This window comes from Anguilla rostrata, chromosome 5 (genome assembly GCF_018555375.3).
Source record: "Anguilla rostrata isolate EN2019 chromosome 5, ASM1855537v3, whole genome shotgun sequence".
Classification (NCBI taxonomy): Eukaryota; Metazoa; Chordata; class Actinopteri; order Anguilliformes; family Anguillidae; genus Anguilla; species Anguilla rostrata.
In genome coordinates, this window is record NC_057937.1 from 12127088 (window position 1) to 12151010 (window position 23923).

The 23923-nt window shown below is 41.2% G+C and overlaps 1 protein-coding gene across 2 annotated transcripts; it reads right to left on the bottom strand.

Moving 5' to 3' along the window:
* Positions 1-2024: 2024 nt before the first annotated feature.
* On the bottom strand, positions 2025-22231 carry si:dkey-37g12.1 (atrial natriuretic peptide receptor 1). Of its 2 annotated transcripts, XM_064335136.1 has the most exons (28): positions 22168-22231; positions 21749-21851; positions 21391-21591; positions 20259-20380; positions 19968-20057; positions 18765-18910; positions 18217-18341; positions 15567-15713; positions 14874-15028; positions 13991-14126; positions 13733-13824; positions 13259-13397; positions 12030-12108; positions 11597-11699; positions 11082-11180; positions 10431-10508; positions 10206-10310; positions 9783-9854; positions 9540-9705; positions 8893-9045; positions 8095-8269; positions 6781-6924; positions 6339-6462; positions 5488-5556; positions 4417-4591; positions 4020-4118; positions 3021-3112; positions 2025-2581 (listed from the first exon to the last, which is right to left on the bottom strand). In XM_064335136.1, exons 3-28 carry the CDS (start codon positions 21578-21580, stop codon positions 2534-2536), a joined length of 3123 nt encoding a protein of 1040 aa, XP_064191206.1. In that variant the 5' UTR covers positions 21581-21591; positions 21749-21851; positions 22168-22231; the 3' UTR covers positions 2025-2533. The 2 variants fall into 2 exon arrangements, with proteins under 2 accessions (XP_064191206.1, XP_064191207.1); XM_064335137.1 differs by lacking the exon at positions 5488-5556.
* Positions 22232-23923: the final 1692 nt, after the last annotated feature.

Below are 23923 nucleotides of genomic sequence, written 5' to 3' on the forward strand. Positions count from 1 at the left end.
GGCCTCAGTATAACCTGTTGAAATGTCCTGATGGGTGCTTTGTCTCTCAGATGAAAGGCATTAATGAGGGTACTTACATGTCTCCAGCCTCCTTTCATCCCATCGGTTTAATAGTCAATTGAGTCAATTCCAAAAACTCCAGAAAAAGGCAGAATTACAATTAGAAAGGTCACTTTAGCAGACCTGACACGACCATCTTTGGCCTGACGCCCGCTGTAATCCCTGCTGCTTGTCACTTAAAGCGAGGGTTACAGTGATGGGATCCAAATGCCAAAAGCTACATTTTTCTCCAAGTATTCTCAGCTCCTTCTTTGTGGCAGACAGTTGGGGTCCTTCATTAGATGACCAGATCATGACAATATTTTGCTTGAGTTGCCTTGAGTCATTAATCCCCCCCCCCCCCCACCCGCCAGCCCTCCTTAAATCCTGTTAAAACAGGCCTTTCGGTATTCTGTCTCTTCACCTGGCCCCAGAGGAAACCGTAAATTTTAAAGCCTGTCTGGTTGATCTGGAGTGATTGACGACCCACTCCTAAATGAGGGTCAATTCGGTAATGAGTGCTGAGATTTTATGATAAGCTGTAAATATTTTCGGTATTCCCAAGCATGGCTGACTTGGGGTTTATTGTCACCCTGTTGAACGGGAGAGAGCGAATTTGACATTGTGAGACGCAGGCATCATTGCTTATGAATACAAGATTTGTAGCAGTATAAAACAGCACTCAAATTTCATGCCTTGAGAGAAAAAAATTACTTGAGGGACATTCTGTTTCAAATCAGCCAGGGCTTATACAGATACATATTTCAAGGAAGTGGGTCATGCATTTAGTAATTTTGCAAAGTAAAGTACAGATCATGAAACTACTGGGGTGTAAGTAATATATTCTTGAGCACATTTTTAAGATATCGAATGATTTATAAAGTACATCCTATGGTTTGTAAAATCCATGTGCAAGGGTCACCATTTTTTTTCCCTACAAGCCATAATAAGGGTGCTTTCGATGTTCTGGACATTTATCATTCAACTGCTGTCACATGGCAAATTTTTGGTCTGGGATTAGATTTCAGTAGAGTGTTTGTCTCCAGTTAGCTAGCTGGTGCAATGGTGGAGGAGAAGCCCAGATACAGCAAAGCAAAATGACAGGCCAATAGGCCTTTTTCCAGAACTAGAATTAACCTCGGAGTTGCTTTTACTTGGTGGCATCAGTTGAAGTTTGGCAAGGGGATGAAAAGTGATTTTGAGTTGGCTTGTTTTATGGTCGACCTGTAGGTAATGTTACCTGTAGCAACTGTCTCTAGCTAGCTATGCTAGGTAGCGACTACTAGCTAGGTAACCAAAGTCAGGTATTCAGGGTGCATAGGCAGAGCTGAAGATGGAAGATTGTAAACACAGGATCCACAGAAATCCTGCATAGAATGCCTTTAAATCAGATTCTTTCTTTGGGTAAAACTTTGACTACACTAAACTATTTAACAAAAATGCATACTTTGCAATTCACCCATTGAATCCATGTCAGTAATGAGATGATGGACTATGAGTAGATTAAAGACTATGAAATGCAAACTGCAGGCAAGCAGCCCTTTTCTGATTTACTGTAAAAAAATAAATAAATGAATGAATGAAAAGTTGAACAGAAGGGCAAAATGACAGTGGGCAAAATATCATTTCAGCAGCTGCAATTTAACAACATTAAGATGATATCTATGAAGTGGGTCTTTGAATCATGAAATTCCAGGGGTGGAGTCAAGAGCTTTCAACATTTGCTTGGTGCCACTAAAGTGGGTCCCACTGGTTTTCATACAGAAATCAAACAAGTTGGCACGAGCCAAAGAGACATTTTACATAACAGTGTTTTCAGAGAGGGGTTAGGGAGAGGTGGGCAGGCACAGAACTTTCTAGATTTAGAATGATCTGGATGAAAGATTAATAATCTTGCTTGTTATATTCAAGCTGTTCACTAAATGGCTAACATTTCCTGTTTGTTTCATGTGTTGGCTGAGATAAGAAAAAAGTAGGACGCAAACTATTTACTTCTTTTTTTTAATCACCTCATAGGCCTGACATTTGTTAAAAGTCAGCAGAATGTTGAGCCAGAGAAGCACTTCAGTGAACTGGCCTTCCTTTGATGACGGACTTTGAGTCTGGTATGGAAGACACTTTCCAAAACAACTTAATCTGTTGGTTAAAAATCTTGTGTCCAGCACATGACTGGAAATGTGAATGTCTTCGTAAAGCTGAAGACTTTTGTGAAAGCACACAATTTTTGTTCACAAGTGAAATAAGAATCTTCAGATGACAAATGATCAGATTTCACAAGATCAAAAGACGACTTGTAAACAAGATATCCAAAAGGGATGTGTAATCATAAAATGGTAAGCTGTGTAAGCATTTCTTGTCTAAACTTGACACAGAACATGTACAAAGAATAACAGAAATATATTTTTTAAGTTAAATAAGTTACACTTCAAACATGTCTGAGGTGGATTTTCTTAGAGCTGCATAATCCATCAAAATATCTATATGCATAAAACTTTCATGGTTCTTCGCCCAGAAGCCAGTATGTCCTCAATAGTCCCTTCCCCTGTGGAGGAAAGAAAATGTCAGAGTTCTCGCAGTGATATGAATGAAAAATTGTCAAAGGAATTTCTCTCTCTCTCTCTCTCTCTCTCTCTCTCTCTCTCTTTCTCTCTCTCTATTTTATACATTCATGCAGTTTCATTCAGGTAAAATTTGTTATCAGTCACCAAGTAACTATTTTAGTCTTGCTCTATACTTGAAATAGAAACAAGCCTCATTTTTTAAATGATGAAGGTGTTCTGACTCAGATCATATTTTTAATGGTGACTATGTTTTATTTAATAGCTTCCTTGTGTGGCATAGAGTAGCCTTCTATCATCCAAATTACAAGACATCGGAAACTTTTGGTGACGCATTGGTCTGGTAGTGGCTTTGTAAAAAGCCAGTGGCATTGTCAAAAACAAAAATAAAACAGCACCATTGATAAGGTGAAAGTACCATACCTTCATATTAATGTCTCCCCTCAGCTCCAAGTGAAAGGTTCCAAATTTATCCAGGAGGGCCTTGGTTGCACTGCTTACATGGATCTTGAGGGCTAAACAACAGTGAAGGACAGTGAAAATGTAAAAGTAACGCAAACCTTTTGGTGGTGTGGGGGGGTACGGTATACTGCAACAGTGGTAGTCTGAAAGAGACATACACGATATGACCAAAAGTACATGAAGAAGTATATGGGCAGGTCCATATAGAAATGGTTTGTCAAGATCGTTCCGGAACTTGACTGGCCTGCACAGAGCCCTGACCTCAACCCCATCCAACACCTTTGGGATCAACTGAAAAGCCAACTGCGTGCCAGGCCTAATTGCTCAATCAGTGCCAGACCTCGCTAATGCTCTTCTGTCTGAAGGGTAGCAAATCCCTGCAGCAATGCTCCAAATTCAAGCATAAAGCCTTCCCAGAAGAGTGGAGGTAGTTGTAGCTGCAAAGGGTGGACCAACTCCATATTAATGCCGATAATTTTGGATGAGATGTTGGTTGTCAGGTGTCCACATACTTTTGGCCATGTAGTGTATGTAAACATATGCAGTCACATGCAGTATACAGCCACGTATATCTACAGTGTATGGAGCAATTTCTATCATAGCCATGTATTATTTACGTATATGTCAACACTGCATGAGTTACAAATTCTCTATTAGTTGAAGCATTCACTCCGTTGTTCTGATATAGATGCGTTCCTGGCTACATTTTAATAATGGATGGGGCGCAGAAACGCATTCACTCATTAAATGCATCCTGGGCAGGGAGAGATTGGGAACCACTGCACAACAGAATGTTCTTTTTGCAGAGTCTCCCGCTCTTATGGGCCGGTGGTGTGAACACACACGGGCAGACTGTTGAGGCGGATGTAGACAGGCAGATACGGTGGTGTGAACACACACGGGCAGACTGTTGAGGCGGGTGTAAACAGGCAGATACGGTGGCGGGCAGCGCGGACTCACGCGACCCGTGGGACTCCATCCGCGAGGCGGTGTTTACGGTGTCTCCAAATAAACAATAGCGTGGCATTTTCAGCCCCACCACTCCTGCCACACAGGGACCTGAAGCAATTACAGAACAGGTTATCCGTTTAGACTCCAAGACTGTCAATTATCCTCTTCGGGTTTATTGTCACTCTTCTTAATCCATTAAAAGCACTAATGTTTATTCTTTTATTTTTTTTTACGTTGCTCTGGGTAAGAGTGTCCGCTAAATGCATGTAAAGTGATAGCACATAATTAGTATTGTCCCCGACATTTAAAAGAATGCCGGTATATAATAAATACTTTTAACTTATAAACTGAATAGCTCTGCAACAGATAAGGCGTGTTTCCAGTTGAGACCGGCCTTAGTGGTTACCTGAATGGAGTCCAATGCGAACCTTTAGCTGTTGGTTTGGCACATGTTCGCTTTTGAACTGCTTCATGGCATGCACAATTGCCAAGGACATCCTGGCGATTTCTTTAGCGTGGTCATCGCCATTTCTGATCGGCAAGCCAGACACGACCATGTAGGCATCACCGATGGTCTCTACCTGAATGTGTTAGTGATTCAAAACAGTGTAAATAAGTGAAACAGAACAGTCTCTTAAAAGCAAAGAGTGAATATTTAATACAGTGCCCAAGGATCACAGGATTTAAAAACCACTACATCATCTTAAAATGCAATAAAAAGAATGCAAGATGTGTCACTACCTTAATGATCAGGCTCAATCAATATACTTTCATTACATTGTATATACCCCCATGTTTGATGATTTTTATTCCAACCAACTAGTTCAAGAATTAAATGGAAAAGCTCCATATATTTGTGTTCACATGGATTTTACTGGAATGCAGATTTAGCTGATTACCATTTTATTTATATTTGAACTCTTTGAACACATTCCAAAGATGGTTTGGTTTCAATGACCAGGTGTTTCAGCAGTAAGAACTTCAGCAGTAGGTCAATCATTAAAAATGTAATTTCTTTAGAAAGGATTAATTTACCACAGCATGTAAAAGCTTTGGTTATCTGAGAACTGATCCGACTAATTAAAAGCCCTCAAAAGAACATGGAACAGTATTTTTTTTTTTTTTTGGAAGACATCTGAATATATGTTTCTGAAAGCATGTGGCATTTAGAGAGCAAACCATTCTTCTTTATACATTAAATGTGCATAGATAAGAATAATGAACAGCTCATTATACTTCAGGAATTGCAATAATGATTGGAATGAAAACCAGAATACACAGAGGTACATCAGGAATGAGATTGGGAACCCCAGACTACAATATGTGGAATATTTTATGAGAAAGTAGAGAGAATTTATCATTACTCTTTGTACATAGCATTCATTACAGAAGCCTAGAAAATATGTTAACTGAGGGTCTTGGCTGATTAATGAAGATATTTACTCCTGTGAATAAATGGGTATAAATGTAGCATTACCTTGTAAACATCATGGCTGTCAATGATGTTGTCAAAGAATGTGTACAAGTCATTCAGCACATTAACCACCTGAAGGAAAACATCCACTTAGTGCATTTTAATATGCATTTTTGAATTTTTAATAAGCATTGCACATGAATAAGATCATGATTTTTCCCGACTTCTTTTATCAACCTATTCTTCATCTTCCAAACCAAGAGGTACTGTTGATAAAAGAGTTTCTGAAGCCACTTGTTAAGCAATTAAAACATCATGAAAAGCTGAACCATCCCCACCATCTTAATACACTACTGGTATTACGCCTAGGACATTGTGTATCGCAGGAGTACCCTACCGCTGGATTTTACTGAATACTTTCATTCACAGCAACACCCAGCCTGGGATTTAAACTCCTGACCTTAACCAACAGTGCCGTGCTGTAAAGCCCCAGTAAGGTCAGGGTGACCCCAGAGAGGTCACTCAAACCTGGGAGCATTAGCCCCAGGATTCAGCCAGCATCTCGCATTCTGAACAGGCCACCTTAGCCCTGCCTGAAAAGAAACCAGGGACTCAGCTTCAGCTGCTGTTGTTTGCCCGGTGCAGTTTTTTCGTCTTTCACCTGAAACCATTTCGGAAAAAACCCCGCAGTTACCTTCAGCGGAGACTGTTCCTTTGTGCGGTTACGTGCCGAGACTGACGTTCGCCCGCGAACACCCCGGCTAAAAGCTTTTTACGATTAGGGGCAGCTCGTGATTCACCGTAAAAATGTGAGCATGTGAACAGGCTCGCTGCTTTCCTTTGAGTCTCCTCCAGGTCTGGCTGCAGCAGCTTTACACACGATTTAGAGGATGCGGTCATAAATAGCGTCTAACCTGCATGGGAGAGATTCTAGCGGCCATGGCAGTGAATCCTTCAATATCGCTGAAATAGATGGTGACGCAGTCGTAGGTCTCGGCTCGTGCCGCCTTCCCAGCTATCAGCTGGATGGCGACAGATCTGAAAAGGGAAGGGAGAGGCGCTGCTGAAAGACAGGCAGATGGCCCGAAAGTTGTCAGGTTTAAAAACAGCTGCGCTTTTCACGTGCAGATTTGTTTCTCGATTGTCACGGCGCCCGTGGCAGGTCGTGTTGGAGCTGCTGGGATCAGACCGCCAAGGTGTTTTCCGACACGACTGACATTTTGACGTGACGACGCAGTCAGACCGGGGGGAACGATGCGCCCCTTTTTTCAGGTGAGCGGTTGGGAGCGCTGGCGAAGAAACGCTGGGGTGATGCGTTCAAGGGGCATCTGTCGGCGCCGCGCCACTCGGCGTTACCTTGGCAACATTTGCGTGAGGAGGCTCTCGGCTTTCCTCTTCTCCTCCAGGAGCTGGGCCGTGCGCTCATTCACAATCTCCTCCAGATTGTTGGCGTACTGCTCCATGCGAGACAGCAAGTCATCCAGAATGTTGTCACTCCCTCTAATGTGGTGTTTTATAAAAACAGACAACACTGTTAAAAGGATGTACACTAAAAACAAGAGGCAAAAGACTTGAAATGAATTATTATTATTAATAATAATAATAATAATAATAATAATAATAATAATGGTGATAACAATAATAATAATAGATAACGTTGGACACCACAGCACACAGGTCCTCTTTCAGCACACAGAGACAAGGTCTTGCAGCACAGGAATGTCAGGTTCCCTTAAAGCATTGCTCTCACATAAACACAGCAGTTTGATTTTTGTCATTTCCAAATTTCAGCATTAGTTTTTCATTTGATTTCAGGACAGTTTGCTTTGCATTGCATGCATATACTTGGAAGTCGCGCCTCATGCTTGGGGGAAGTGGCCCTGTTATACAGGGGATGTCCATTAAATTGCCATCCTCACACACACAAAGCAGTTTTCACTTTTTCCATTTCATTTAAATGTTTTTAAGCTGAGTTCCCGATGCATTCGCTTCGAGTCATATAATTTGATCGATGGCCTAAATGTGTGGGGAGGCGCACACGCAGGATGTTTTCGTACGGGCCGCGCGCTAGACAGCCGCGATCGCTCAGCGTGGGATCGGCGCGGAGCGTAATGCTGCCTGACAGCGACGTTCTCCTGAGGGAAGCTGGATGTCAACCTGGTCCTCTTGAGCAATGCTGTCAAGTGCAGCATTCGTTTACCTTGATAAAGAGCTGTCAGCGCTAACGGCTATTAATGGGACTCTGCCTAACACTCCTTCCCTGAGCACTGACAGGACCACTTCCATCCACTCACTCAGAAAGTTTTTGCGCAACTCCAAGCTAACGCAAGAATGCAAGTCCATGGACTGGTCTCCTGTCAAAACTCAAGTAAACATAATTCCTTGCACTTGACTGGAGTATCTTGGCTTTTTCTTTGCTTCACAGTAAAAACAAGGGAGGTAGTGACATATTTTTCCATAAGACCCTGGAACAGTTTCAACTTTTCCGTCAATAATAAGAAAGATTATAAATTAGATCTGGCCCTGTCTGTATAGGTGTTGCAGGTTGTGTTTGGTGTGTAGGGGTATGTGGTGGGGGGGTTGCTGAGTGTGTGGGCGGTTAGTAGTAGGGGTCTGGGGGGGAGTGGGCAGACGGACATGGGCAGGAAGGCGAAACAAAATGGCGCTCACCCGCTGGGGCACAGCCTCTTCACGACGGCCTTTAGGGCGGAGAAGTCGGGCCTCTCCGCCGGGCTCTCCCTCCAGCAGCTCCTCATGAGGGCTTCGGCGCTCTCCGGGCACCCCGCCGGGTCAGCGTGGGGCCTGAGGGGGCTGCAGCCCCCCGCCGCCACTCTCTCCACTATCTCTGAAACACACCCCGACGGTGGCCAGCTCTCACAGGCTGCAGAGCCATACTGGCAAGCTACCGCCTATTCGCCACTACGGTGGCCCACTTGCACCACTCATCAACTATTTAGAATGTAATCTCTTCAGCTCAACTGCCTAGCCTTGAGTTGCACACTAGCGGACAGCCCTAATGCTGTTTCACAATGCTGGCAGACTCAATGACCGGGCGACCGGGAGATGGTAATGGGAAGTTAGAGGGCACTGTATGTTTGCTATCCTCCGTGGGATGCCCTGTACTCAGATGTGACTGTGTTATTTAGTACTCTGAACATGAACAAAATGGAGTCCATTTCAGTCCTGCTAATTTGTCTTGGCTCATGGCTGGGTCTCATCTGTGTGGTCCTGTGTGTGGTCACACTTTGTCAGATGGAATTAATCAGTGACTGACAGCAATGGATATTGGATATATTACGAAGACAAGTGCACTCATCCATCTACATTATGCCCCCCTAGGCGCACCCCATCCAATGACATCCCAAAACCAATAAAGCACATGTGATATACAACATGCGTGATAGAGTGTCAAGGATGGGCTGAAATATATCTGGCCTGTGTGATGCATGGGCACAAAAAGCTCCATACCTCTGGCCTTCAGGGTGCAGTTGGGGATGAAGAAGGGGCCGCACCGGTACACTATCTCCTGGACGATGATGCCAAAGCTGTACACGTCGCCCTTCTGCGTCCCCTTGGGGGCCCCCCTGTGCCTCAGGAGCTCTGGTGCTCTCCACAATAACCCTGTGGGGTTTGACGAAACAGCTGCTATGGATGAAAATGACCTGAGAAAGCATTTTTAATCACAGTAATCACGATCTTAATAATAATAATCAGTTTTGATGAGAGGAGGCTGTCAAACTAAAGTAGCTTCCATTTTAATGTATACAGTTGGATATTCATAGATACTAACTAGCTAATCATTGTAGCTTATTATTGTGTGTGATTAATCTGGCTTGTAGGCTGGGCAGCAATAATGAATTGGGCAGTACTGTGGGCATGCACTCGTAGGCCATGAAAGCAGGTGGCTGTGGGTCTGAATCTTAAGCAGGAAACCTATCATTTGTTGTTGATGTTTCAGGCCAGGCACTCAACGGCACCTCGTATTTCCTCAGTAAAATAACTGTGTCGATGGCGTGCGAGTGGTGTGTAAAGTGTCAGCCGTATATTGGCTGGCAAATTAAATTTTGTTCCTTCCATGTCGCGTGCAGGAAAAATTGTTTGTGTGAGTCACTTACTCTGCCAGTCGCAATGGTCGCTGCCCATCTCCCCCCTGACCTGCCATCTTAGGTGTTCGAGGGCGAAGTCGGTGACCTTCAGCACGAACCTGCTGTCCACCACGCAGTTGGAGGAGGACAGGTGACCGTGGGAACGCAGGGGGCTGCGGTGCAGGTAGTCCATGCCCTGCGAACGAACGCAAAAAAACGCGGTCACCCCGCCGCCGTCCTCACGGTCCGAGCTGCGCGGCTTCGAGGGCCTACCTTCACGATGTCCAGCATCAGCGAGGACTTGAAAGTCCAGTCGAGTTTGATGGAGTTATTCCTCAGGATGTCCTGAAATGGGAATCGCGGCATGGGGTTAAGCCACCGCGTTTAAAGATTAAAACCAGCTGAGTCACTGACAGAGATGATAAGGTGAAGGGAACCGACTCCTGCCCCACAGTACTTATCATTTAAAAAGCAGATGTTGTTGGTGCTTGAAATTAATTTAAATGTTTCTGGGAAAAGTAAATCATCATATGGAGGGAAACCCCTGGGAAAGTGTTTAGTTGGACAAAAGCCGTGTGTGCTGGCCCTTAAAAGGTTGATTAATAAATGTGTGGCACATACAAACAAACATATTCCCTGTGGTTTATTTACAGAAGAGAAACTAAGTGTCTGTAAAGACAAGAAATTAAAGAGTACCTGCAGACTTCCCTTAGGACAGAACTCAGTCAGAAGAAAAAAATGAGGAGAATCTAAACAGGCTCCGATGAAGCTGCAGATGTTTGGGTGTATTAAATCTTTGCACTGTTGTGAAAAGACAGGAATAAAAACACACAAAAAAGGTGCAATAGCACATTATTTGAAATCCCACCTCCATAAATATAAATTTATGTCAGTCACGCTGAATCATTCAGAGGAACATACCTGTTTCAACTCTGTGATTAGTTCTTTGTTCAAATTAACACTTTTCACGTGCAAGAAACAAATTGAACACACATTCTCCTTAAAGGGTAAAAAAAAAAAAAAAAGAATAGTCAGTGAGAATGAGTAACAATTGCATTGCTTTTCTTTATTTATCTTTCTGGAAAAAAGACTGCACTCAGACAAAACAATTTCAGATATTTGATTTGCTGTGCCGTACTGCAAGTACATGGCTCCCCTAAATGAACTGATTGAACTGAGCCACATGAGGAAATCAACATAAGAATGAGCGAGAATGACATTTTGCACCTAGTGTTTAGCCTCCTGCATCTCACATACAACACAGTAATCTATTATTATGCATGCTTGCCATCATTGTGGTTGAAGAAACATAATGAGACAATCAATATATCTGATCAGTGAAGCAGGTGCAGATTAGAACCTAATCACAAATAACTAGTGATGCCAATTATAACCCTAGAGAATTAATTTTTTTCTCTCTCTCTCTCTCTCTCTCTCTCTCTCTCTCTCACTTTCTCTCTCTCTCTCTCTCTCTCTCACTTTCTCTCTCTCTCTCTCTCATTCACTGGCACACACAGCACAACCCCGGAGGGCACTCCTGAAGGACAATAGAACGATGGTTAGGCTGCTTACTTTATACACCACAGACCTGTGGCTCGGGGTCTGGCCTTCTGTGTTTCCTTCCCCAGCTCCCCAAGAGGAGTGCATTGATTTGTCATTGAAGTAAACCACCTTGTGAAAAAGACATCTGTATGCACAAAAACCCCCTAATGCCTAATCAGTATGGCCTACTGCAACATGTAATTATGTGTATTATCTCTTCTCATTTTTTATGTTAATTTTAGTTTTAAAGATTCAGACTACAAATATCATCACTTGTTTATTCTGAACTTGTTTTGTGTTGCTTCTTATTCCTTGTGCAAGACAGCCTTCAGGATAGTACATTTTGTGCATTTGGAAAAGTACAATACCACAAAATACAAAAATATGAACTATGATGTTACTATACTATTTTATAACTAGTAAATGGTATGTGGTAGTATAGTATAGTTTCATCCTGTAATAGTTTTATATACTTTAATCAGACAGAGCAGTCTGCTTGTCTCCAGTGATACTAGAGATGATGCTAGAAAGGCCAGTCCTTTCACCTGACATGCTGATGGGGATGTGTATGGCTCTGTCACTATAGTGACCTCGCTGTAACCGATTTTCCATGACATCATCGAAGCCTTCTCCTGGAGCTTGTACTTCCTGAGAAAAAAAATTGGGTTATTAAATTCAGACAGACAATGATATATATTTATTGATACCAAGCTGGGGTTTTTTTCTTTCTGTTTACAACATTCTTCTGCCCCATAATATCAACAACTTTAACTCCCCCTGCTGAAGTGTGTGTGCTGAAGTGTGACCTACAGTGAGAGACACTGGCTGTTTTATACCCTGTAGGACAGTGGGAGGAGTGGTGGAGGAGAAGAAGGGTGTTTACTCCGGTAAATTCAATCACATCTCTCTGCCTGAATAAAATGTTAAATGTAATTCACAGATGGGTAATTAAGGTAATGAACAGCACATAGCAGCTACCTGTAAAGGAGACTTATGTGGAGTGTCCCTGCAGCCAACAAGCTGATTATCACTGCAACAGCAATCACCAGGCTTCTTTCTGCAGAAAATATGGAAATAACTTTAGTCATTTCCCAAGGTGGAAAATCCAGGTTCGGGAAGTAAAAGTCCACCCGAGTATCTTCAGCCAATCATCTGGATTTGCTAATTAGCGCAGTTTTTTCAATTAGGAGGTAGAACTAATTAGTGAAATCAGCTGGCTGAGTTCATGCATGGAAGAAACGCAGGACAGGTCTTTTACTTTCTGACCCCTGGACCTTCCACATCTGATAATTTTGTGTTACCAACGTCTAACAGGCCTTTTCTTGCCATTGCCTACTATTTACTGACTTCCATTGTGTACTTCCTCTTCATATCATTTCAATTCATTCAGTGGTGTAGTTTATTTAGCCCAAGGAGGTTAAGCAAGAATAAGAAGTAATTAGCTCACAGTAAACACACACTGACAGTGTGTCTTCCGTCTTATTAAATTCCAAATTTAACAAGGGCACAACTAATTGAGTTCTTAACACTATGTACTATAACACTGACAATGAAAATTACAGACAGGACAGATACAACATTTCACAATGCATATCAGGTACTGAATGTCCTGTGAAGTTTCAAAAAAGAGCTGATATATATATCAGGACCTGTCACTTAAGCTTCCCAAAACATACTTGATTCAAAATAAAGCCCGGTGTTAGATGAGAGAACTTTAATAACCTGATATTATTATAGGAGATACATATTTCAGCACAGAAAGAAATGGCAGTTCTGGCCTGGGAGGCAACTGTAAATAATTTACTCTGTGTTTCTCTCACCTTGGGCTAGCAAGGACCAAGGCCAGAGATAAAATGAGTTTGGCGACCTTATTTGAGGTCCCAGCGGACAAGACGCTCACAACAGCAGCGAGCAGCAGGGAGAAATGGTGCGCTATTACGAGATACGAGATTTAGCAGGGCCACTGAGAAAGAGTTATAGTGACCCCTGGTGGCGCTCCACCACACTACAGACATTTTAACATTGATCAGAAAAGCGTCAACAATCTGGACTGACGATGAAACTCGGAACAGGGTGGGTTCAGTTATCGTAGTCATGTATGATTAATTCTAAGTGCATTGGCTGGGATTGGACATGTGTAGTTTGTAGTCCAGGCCTATGAGGGTGTGTGAAATTGTGAACTGGGTGGACTTTCAGGAGCACAGTACCAGTGTGTGGGCATTGTTCCCCTCTGAATCCACACTTAGGGCTGTCCAAAGGGGGGGTTGTTCTGCCTCCAGGCCATCTGATCATGACCCCCTCCACTTGTTCAAATGTTTTATTTGTCCCAAAGTAATTTGCAATAACCTATGGAGAGGAAAGTTTTCAATTTTATTGACTGCATAGCAAATGTAAATGACAGAATAGAATTTCCATTTGCACTTTGATGATTACTAGCGATATAAATAATGATGATTTCATGGCTGCAGGAGGTGATGCAGAGGAACCTTGGTGCTTAATGCAGCTTTAAAATAATATAACCAGCTAAATATTCAATACTGCAGCACCTTCAAACACATATTGAATAATTACTCGTTATTTTTCTGAATAACTTTTTCATACTGGGAATAAAATTTGACTGTTTATGATGTCATGGCGTTATGGCAGCAGAAAATAATAGTGAGAGGACTGAAATATGTCACCTCGAACTCTCCATTACTCTTCTGGAAGTGGTGCATCATGTAGGCCGACTCTCTGTCTCCGTTGTCATCGATCGTCACGTCACCCTGAATGCCTGTATTAAAGCAACGCTCGTTTTAAATCAGGGCCGCCCTGCTACCAGAGAAATTGGGACATAATCTCTTAACTGTGATAATTCTTTAGAGTCAATGTTAATTTCCTGCCATCGTTTCCCAGTCACTGCATTTGCGACCCGCAGTCATCGATCCCCAGAGCCAAACCTGTGATCGTTCTGTTCCACATTTTCTGGGTGATGGCGTACCCGTCGTAGGGATCTCCGTTTTCGGACAGCGTTTCGTGCAGCGCCTGGGCGTACAGCCACACGGAATCATGGGAGAGAGCGGCCAGAACGGACACCTGCCCGTTGAAAACCAAACAAAAAACAAATCTAAACTGTAACATTTAATGCATCATATGAACTTAAAAGGCAGGTCCTTTGCAAACTATATGAAAGGTTTGCACATTTCCCTGAATACATTCGGTATAAGCCTGTTCAGTGTTCATATCTTAGATAACACTGTGCCTTATAAAGTGGCTTATACAACGTAATCTCTTCTCGGTGGAGAAAGCACATGCCTGGCTGGTGTGGTAACGGCTTAAGAATTGCTGTGAAACCTGATTAGCGTTGGGGCTGAGCGTTCCACACAATCACGTATGCTGCCGATGGCAGAGGCAATCACGACATCTCCGAACACGGTGTACCCACCTACGCCGAAAACCCCCCCTTTTTTTGTTCAGTAAAGACAGTTCCTCTTGATGAGATTATTGTAAGTATAATTACACACTTGGCAGATCCTGTTATCCAGGGTGCTGCAGGAGACTAATATGACACGACAGATCGAACGCTTGTCACATTCACGACACAAACAGCAAAATAAGTGCAGATCAGCAAGAATCACAGGAAACTGTGAAAAATAATGCGAAAATAAGCATAAAATACAGCACATAGCCTGAAAACGATCCTTTAACTCAAGCATATAACTTAAGTGAATGTAGAACTATCAACATACAAAAATATATTCTTGTTCTATGTCATAGTTAGCATGGTGTCAAACAATGACGTATAGAATCAGCATTAAGAGGATGAACCTAATGGAAGAGCACCTTCTCATCAGGGGTGTATGTGTAGCCAAAGTCTTCCTTTGCTCTTCGGATGACATCAGCAGAGAAGTTCTGGTAGCGCTCGTCATCAGGTTTGTACAGGGACAGTCGATACAGCGCTGAATAAGCTTTCCTGGCCATGGAGTCATATGCATCTCCTGGGATATATACATGCATGGTTATGTGTCACTGTCAATTTGAATATTACTGAGAGAACCAAAGAAAATACTACACATGAATATTTGCATTCACACAACTTATTGCCATTGTTTGATAGAATCAGAAATGTAATGTAAATGTACACTACTGTACATGAATGTTGTTCTGGATTTTAGATCATCAAATGAATGTACATACTGTACTGTGCTATGTGAAATATTGGTACTGCTAGCTTATTTCAAAATAAATATAGTGAAAACAACAGCAGTAAACCTGAAGCAAAACTGCACATTGAAGCAATGTTTTACACATGGGAGTTTGACATTTGAAGAACCATTAAACTCTGGTGTTAAACTTAGTAGCATTAGTATGTAATGCACTAGAATGTTAAGAACTCATACGAGAACCCATACTAGACCGAAGTACACTGTCCCTCTATCTACATGTAGATCTAGAAGACACCTGAGACAACACTGCAAAGTTAATTAGTTGAACATATTGTGGTCTTGTAATATGCATTTTAGCAGCTTTACAAACCTCTCTTCCAGCTGAAGTCTCCAAACATGTCCCTCTGCTCGAAGAGTTCGAAGCAGAAGAAGACAAAGTCTCCATTGATCCACCCTTCTTTGTAGGCTTCGATCATGAAGGTCCTCACCATCTCGCCTCTAGCAGAGATGACAATGACTGGAGAGAAAAAAACATGTCAGCTGAGGGAAAACGTTGCCCCTTGACCTCGGTGACACACATACACAGTTCCTGAGTTTTTGGGTTCCAGTGGGAACCACAGCCTATTCACAAAGTGCAGCATGCTACTTCAATACTATAACAAAACATACCCCTTGAAACAGGTCCATCCCTGTCACATTTACGTGTATTTATTAGCAGTATTTTGTTTCCCATGAGTGGAGTAGTCACGGTCAAAAATGAAGCAACCAATGAGAGCTCCCTCCAAATTGGCTCGAGTCGAGTGGGCCCCAAGAGAGGGTAGCGTGGGGTTAAATGAATTCTAAAACCAGAACCAAAAACTATGGGTAAAGTGAGGAGTTGATAGAGCTTCTGGAAATCTCAGATTCTCTGCTATTTCTGCCCAGACCCAAGTGAAGTGGAATTTCCACTTACAAACTCTATTTATTATATTTAAAAAGTATGTGCTCCCAATGCTAAGTAACAAAACCCAGACACCCATACAACTGCAACTACCAGCACAGAGTTTATTTATGTAATGTTGTCTGACCATTCTGCATGCAAGTCACAGACTTGCTTATAAGGAAACTCACTCAACAGCTCAGTTAAAGATTTGCCCATCAGCACCAACTTGAAATTTGGAAAATGAAAGTTTTGTATTCTCGGTAATGAGACTTGGTCATCAAAGAAAGGAAAGCTATTTTAAGTTTAAAAGCTTATGATGAATAGCTTTCTGACATTTGTCCCACAACCAACTATTAAAATGTGGATTATCTGAGACACCCAGTTTTTGTCCTCCATGCCAGCTCAGTGACATGTCTGCCTGACCTAGGCCAGCTATCAAAGGAGGCTGGGATGTCATTTCCCATCATGCAATGTTGATACAGACAGGCTGCTGTAGTTTCCCATATAGAGATAAAGGGAGGGGAAAGCTCCCAATTTATCCCATTCTCCTGATACCTAACTGGTTTTACAACCCATTGTAAGTTTACATACCTATGTACCTACTTCATTTGAGCAAATGAAGATAGACCAGCTCCTCCCTGTGTACAACCATTTACATAAGGAGAACTGAATAAGCACAATGTAATGAGGAAAATGATGCAGTACACTGAACCTTGATCATTATCTTTGCTGACATCTACTTAGAGTTGAATGAAAGCAATGGACCTTTCTCTACTCTGCGTTCATCTACATTCTGTATGTTCAAATGCACACACAAAGTACTTTGATTTACATTCCGCTGAAATCGAAATGTGCCTGATGTAATTAATATCAAAATTCCGACAACGGTATTGAGCTACAGGAGAAAAGAAGATTATCGTTTCTAATGAATTAGCAAGGATGAAGGATGGTGGATTAGGGCCCACTGAACGTATCTACAGGAATGTCACTGCAAGCTCTCTGAATGTGCTTTACAATGCACCGCTCGGGAAAAAAATTAAGAGACCACAATAAATTCTCAGTTTCACAGTTTATGGGTATATGTCTGTGTAAAATTCAATTTCAAACAAAAATTTAGTACATTTATTTTCCAAAAACTGGTAAATTTGCATATCAGCAAATTTGACAATTGGTCCGAACACTGAAATATACAATGCTGTTATACATTGAATAAGGCAAGCTAAATAACTTTATAACTATAAATTATTAAAATAACAATGTGTTCACTTAAGAAGCGTGCAACATTCAATATTTGGTGGAGTAACCCTGAGTCTCTGTGACCCTATTGGGGTGGTCTGTTAATTTTCACTTCAGTTCTCCTACAGCCACGCTGCACCATGTGACCACGCGACTGTAGTTTAACGGGCCACTGTTCCCGTGTTCATGCATATTCATTCACTGACATTAACTTAACATTAATTTAACCTTACTGGCTGTCAGGGAACATTATTCCAGTTGTACAGAGAAGCCCGTTCATGCTCCAGATGAAGCATTATGACCTCTACAGGATCCGGAATGTTGGAGCACAGTGTAACACTCATTAGCATACAGTACTCATTTCTGTCTTTAACCTATCCGTCCAAAGTTTAACTTAGACTTTCAGAACACATACATTTATGCACAGGTCTGTATGTCATATGCCTGGTGACTTTATATATTTTTCTGGTTAATCTGAGTAATGTCTCTAGTTTACAATCTCATGACCACTGGTCTGAAATCATAAGGAATTTGCTTGAACTACATTAACAAATACATCAAGCTTTAAGACAAGCAATTGTTCACTGACTTTTGAGGTTTTTCAGGCCAAAATATGATCGATGTCCTTAACTTTAAGTTACACGCGTTGCCCTTTATTTCCAGCGGCACTCCCCAACGCTTTCTTAAGTCATGTAACTCAAGACATTGTGCATGAAATAAGTAACGTTCTCTAAAATGCGATTTTCTGAGTCCAGATGAGGGCATCAGTTCAGCTCAGCTGAATTCAGTACTGAGCGGGTGCACTGGTGCATGTTAACACATGCGACCACAACAGAGGAGCCTTAACAGAAAGGGTACGCACCGCGCGCCACAGCCGTAACCTGCCGCAGGATCTCGGCTGCGGAGAGGGAGGCGTTTCCCTGCTCGTCCAGGTCATGAAACTCCAGATATCCGGCCACAGTGATGTTCTTCTCCTCCGCTGTGTACCTTCAGCAGATAGAAGGAGGAAGTTAGAGCCCCCAGCTGACATGTTCTCATGGATGTTCCAGAATCACTCTTCTTCATCACTTAGTCAACGGGTGCCTACTAATTAATGCGATTAATTATGTTCCTCATTTAACTTTAAGATTTGAATTATAGCTTAACTTTCCATATCTTTTGAAGAACACATAATATCTTCAAATGAAGACACTAAATAAATAGAGTGATTAAGTGTTCAGAGCTTAATTTTGAGGTATTAATATTTAAAGGCATGCACATGCTATCAAATACATTTTGCTATATAAACATTTAGATAGATCAGTGCAGAAACAATTGATACATTTTCAACATAAGCTCTGAATAAGCCCTTCCATGCATAAGCCTTTGGACTGTGTGATGGAGATACCTCACGCTGCTGTCTGTCTGTACCTGATTCCTTCAGCAGGCATGGTCCAGATGGGCTCGTTGTAGTAGATGATGCCGATCCGCTTCCATCCAAACTTCCTGCATATCTTGACAAAGAAGGAACCCATCTTGGTGAAGGGGCCAAATACTCTGGTGAGAGTTGGGAAGTCCTGTCATCACAGAGCAGAGGGAATGATGATGATGATGATGTGATGGTTATAATGATGATGATGGTGCTCGTGGTGATTAATTACATTTATAATGTAAAAAAAATCAGAAAGTTCTGAAAGTGAAGACGTCATACACCACATGGGTTATGCAGGATAAACTACACCAAGTCACCAGGGGGGAGAGAGAAAGATTTATCTAAACAATTAAACTGGAAGGTGGCCAGACTGCAGATTGAGAAAGCCAAAGTTTACATTCAGTCAGGTCACAAGAAATGCTGCAACACTTTCAGTAATTCCCACATCAAGCTTTATGACCGCAGTAAACTTCCGTTTGAACTGAGATGTGCTCATGTGTATGCATAATGCCAAAGCACCAGTTAACTCTTGATACTGAACGCACTGCAAATAAACCTCAGCCTTTAGACACTTCTGGTTAATGTAAGCATCTGCTAACAGGCACGCTCGTTTGCCTTTTTGTGGGTGAGTATCTGTGCAGATAGCTGTTTGTGCTTGGAGGGAGCAAGTAATCACTTCACATCCTATTGTGAATGATCCGTGTAGATTTATCTATTTCATCTCATTTGTATCACACTGTCACTAAGGTCACACACGTGGATTGAGGTTTATGTTATGGTTAGGTGCTCTCGGAGAAGCCCTGTGGTTAGTTAGTTATGGAAATATGAAACATTAAAACACATTCAGTGAAACACATACAGGGAATTCTTTAAGTGCCTTCTCGACCACATTTTTTTTCTAATTCCAATAAGAGAAACATATCTCATAAAGGATTAGACTAACTGTTAATTAGCACTCCTCATTACCCTCAATGCTTGAAGCCATGCATGTCTATACTCATAGCAATCCTTAATAAAGGTCCTTCCCTTTCAAACACAGCTATTTGGGTCAATCCTTCAAACTGATAATTATTAAATTTTCACTGGTATATTCCCTTCTGTGATGCACCCTCAATGGATTTGTGCTCATCGGTGAATGATTTCTAGTGCTACTGTAACTGCACGCTTAATACTGTGCTGTATGTATTATCCGCAAACAAAACCTTCTTATCCAGAAATTCCTGGTCTGCGCAGATGGGGCTGACCACAGCAATGTTCCAGTAGGCTGCAAGTCTGGCAATCTGGGAACACACCTCCGAGAAAACATTATTATTGTTATTATTATTGTTGTTATTATTATTATCATGAGTGAGGTGCTGATTTTAGGGCCTATTATTATTATTATTAGTAGTAGTAGTAGTAGTAGTAGTAGTAGTAGTAGTAGTAGTAGTAGCAGTAGTAGTAGTAGTAGTAGTAGCAGCAGTATGAGTGAGACGCTGATATTAGGGAGGTACCTTTGAGCAGCACGGCCCTATGAACGCGCTGTAGTTGCGCTGGTGCTGCAGGCTGACGACCTTTCCGGAGCCCCGGACGGCGCTGCACTCATCGTCCACGTACTCGTGCTCCAGCCGGTGACCTGCGCCCCGTTTCAAACGGTACAGTCTTTTTCACGGCTCTTTCATCAAGGTTCTGCTCGGCCTGTCGCCCGCAGAGCACGTCGCTACAACGATTAGCTTCCTCGCGTACTGTATATGTTACAAAAGGACTAGCAGAGGAGCTTTCGTAAGCCCTCCCCATCAGCATGCACAATGATGACCTTCAGTTCCGCTAAACCCATGTAAACAAGTACAAACCAATTTGTGGAATTAGTCTTATAAAGAATACATCACATAATCGAAGCAGACTGGCATAAATCTGCTCTGAGAGCTATTGTGTTAAAGGTGAGATGATCAAAGGGAAGCTTTCAGTATGGTGCCTTCCCAATCTTGTAAACCAGACAGGCGTGCATGTCGAACTACTATAACTACTGTGATATTAAGCTCTGTTTATAAGCTTGACATGAGATATTTCACTGAGAAAAAAGAGTTAGTCTTACATGATCACACCTCAGCAAGAAAGTCAAAACCATGGAGGAAGAGCTATGTATTTTGTGTCCTATAGTGTGGGATATTAATCTGTGTAATGTTCTTGGGATGAGGAAATGTATGTAGGAATGTCTTGTGTTCAAGAAGAGTAATCAGTGTTCTTCGGGTTGCATTGTTCAGAGCAGGGGTATACATGGAAAGAAAGTCTGTTTCTGGATTTTGTGAGCAGTTACTAAACCTAATTATTTATTTTTTATCAGATTTTTTCAAATACATTTGGAGAATGATACCAATGTAATCTTAGCTAAATATTAAAATAATAACTCAAAATACAACCCACAAATTTTGCTGAAACACATCTACAGGGCTGTAGCAATTAGTGCTGAAGAAAGACTTTTATAGTCAAACAGACCAGCACTATACGGAAATTATTTTAATTGAGGAAGTGAGTACAATTAAACAATATATTGATTTTAATTCAATGCAGTTACTAGAGACATACAACTCATGCAGCTCCACACAGTGGAAGCATGTGGACTTTGTTTTTGCTTGTAAGGCTAACCTTGCAGTAGGTCTGGACTCCTGTTGATCGCGTCAATGGCAATCAAAGCTGCTGCTCCAATTCTTCCCACGCTGTACGGTATGGAGGTGTTGGGCATGGACAGCAGTAAGGTGAAAGTCATGCACCTTCCCAGGGGTACGAAAACCAGGAGGACCTCCAGCCACAGAGCTCCAAAAAGTATTTTACTCATTTTCGCCACAGCTATCCAGGAAACATAGAGGTTAGTATCCATCCATCTGTGCATTAAATGTTAGCCATTAATTTAAAAATACTTTAGTTAATGTGTCATTATATATATTTTTTTTATAATACAATGAAGCCAAGATGTATAAGAATGAAAGACAAGAGCACTACATACCTATTTTTATTTTCTTAAGTAGGGTAGGGTTTATAATTTCTTGAGTATCTGCTTCAGTCGTTGAGTTTTTGGTCCATGGCTACTGTGCATCTTATAATTCTCCCTGTAGGTAGACACATACAGCATGACTCATTATTAATGCATGTTTTACAATACATACACAATGGTGTTAAAAGAAATTCATGCATATGCATGCATATTTACTAAAAAGGTGTGACTATTTATAGTCATTATTAATGAGAATTAAAAATCACTTATTAAAGCTGGCATAAACTGAACCCAACCAGTCCTTTCCTTTCTTTTAATGTAAAATGACTGGCTAGACATAACAAGCTGACAAAACATTTTTAAACCAAACATGGCAATAAATTAAACTTCCTTCAGTACAAAGTGAGAAGAATGTTAAGAAGATATCATACCCGGTCTGATGTCTGCCAGTAACTCCGAGACGTTGTTGGACACATGCGTGCGCTCCTGTTTCTGAGACTCACAGTAGATCAAACTTGCTTGTGACGTATCCATTTGGGACCTCCTTTGGGATTTTGTTTAGCTTGCTGACATGAGAGTATAAACAGTTCACATGAAGATTTATGGGAATATGCCAGACCGTATAATATTAAACAGTATCACTCTGTTTACAAAGTAGGTTTTTTACTTAGAACTTTGTTCTCACAAAGGAATTAAGCTTGTTGTTTGTAAATATTCTATAAAGCCTGTCCTTGTCCCCAACAAAAAGTGGATCATTTGTCTTTCATTTTACATATACATCTGGACATATTTTAGATCAAAGTTAAGCTATGGATAGGTAAAGTAGGCTAACACATACCTTTTAATATAACCTTGCAGCAGGAGATTAACATGTTGTGTTGTTTGACCAATTAAATTGATGTACAGGCTCAATATGCAGCTTGAAACTCACATAATATCCATTAAATGAATACAGTTTTTACTGTATTCTCTATACAGTAATACCATATTCACACTTCAATGAATACTGGTTGAATTCAGGATAGTCACAAAAGTAGTCAGGACCCTATAATCTGCTGGTCACTGTTGAGAATTAATTGTTGCTCACACTCCACTCACCAATACTCCTCACCACCATTTGCACAAGCACATATATACTTTGTGTGGCAACTCATTTTGTTTTCAAGCTACAGACTAAAGTATGTTGAAATATATAAATATAAATATACCAATTGCAGAACAAAAATTACAAATCATATCAAGTTCCATAGTTCAGAAATAAGATTTCCCTTCAAGCATATCTTGTTTACATGAGTGACCTCAATAAGCCAATGGCCTATTAGTCAAGTGTCCAAGAATGGGAAAATGTGGGTTTGAACCAGCCTGTCTTTCTGCACGTACTGTATGAATGACGTCTTTTTCTTATTTTTCCATCATATCTCTTGCTCCTCATGTAACAATTATCCTGTAGTCTTCAGATGCATTATTACTCTCATCACTAATGGATCCTCAAGAGTCCTCAAGAACATTTCCATGAACAATATGGTTTTGCTTTCTTTTTTATGACCAGCAGATGGTGGTATTGGAAAAAAAAACTGATTAAGGCAGTTAAAATATGGAACACATATTTTATTATTTTGGCTAGCACAGTCAAAAAGTGCAACTTCAGGTCATGTTTGCTTGTCCAGATTACAACAATATTTGCCAGAGAAAATATATGACTCTTGAACTGCTCAGCTGCATTTTCTACCGGTTTTTATCAATGCATATCACTTTGCATTATGCTTAGTTTTCAAAAGGGAAAAAACACTGTGAAAAGAAAGCAATCAGTAAAATTCACATTAACATTGATGTGAGTTCTGAAAGGGTGTCCTTAGTGTAAAGACATATACTTAAGGCATCAAGTAATGTTATGAGATAAAATAAAATACTCCAACAAAAATGTAATTTCTCTATCTTTTTCATATAGTTATTGTCACTGATTGCTTCAGTTCAGTATAACAGTTCAGGTCACTGCAAGCTGTAATCTGGATTTTCTAAGACTTGTTTACATTATTTGAGAGGTTTAAATTACATTTTAAGCACCAGCAGATGGCAGCAAAGGGACGGCATGGAATTATGGGTAAAACAAAAACAAATTCTAGAACCCAAACATTAAGTAATAAAAATGAATGGATGTTTTCATCATGTCTGGAAAATAATAGGGGG

Excerpts from the sequence above, each read along its gene's own strand:
- si:dkey-37g12.1 (XM_064335136.1), bottom strand. The coding sequence starts at position 21,580 with ATGAGTAAAATACTTTTTGGAGCTCTGTGGCTGGAGGTCCTCCTGGTT. Across the intron at positions 15,029-15,566 it reads AGACTTCAGCTGGAAGAGAG|GAGATGCATATGACTCCATG; the intron begins GTTTGTAAAGCT and ends TATATATCCCAG. Across the intron at positions 9,706-9,782 it reads TGATGCTGGACATCGTGAAG|GGCATGGACTACCTGCACCG; the intron begins GTAGGCCCTCGA and ends GTTCGTTCGCAG.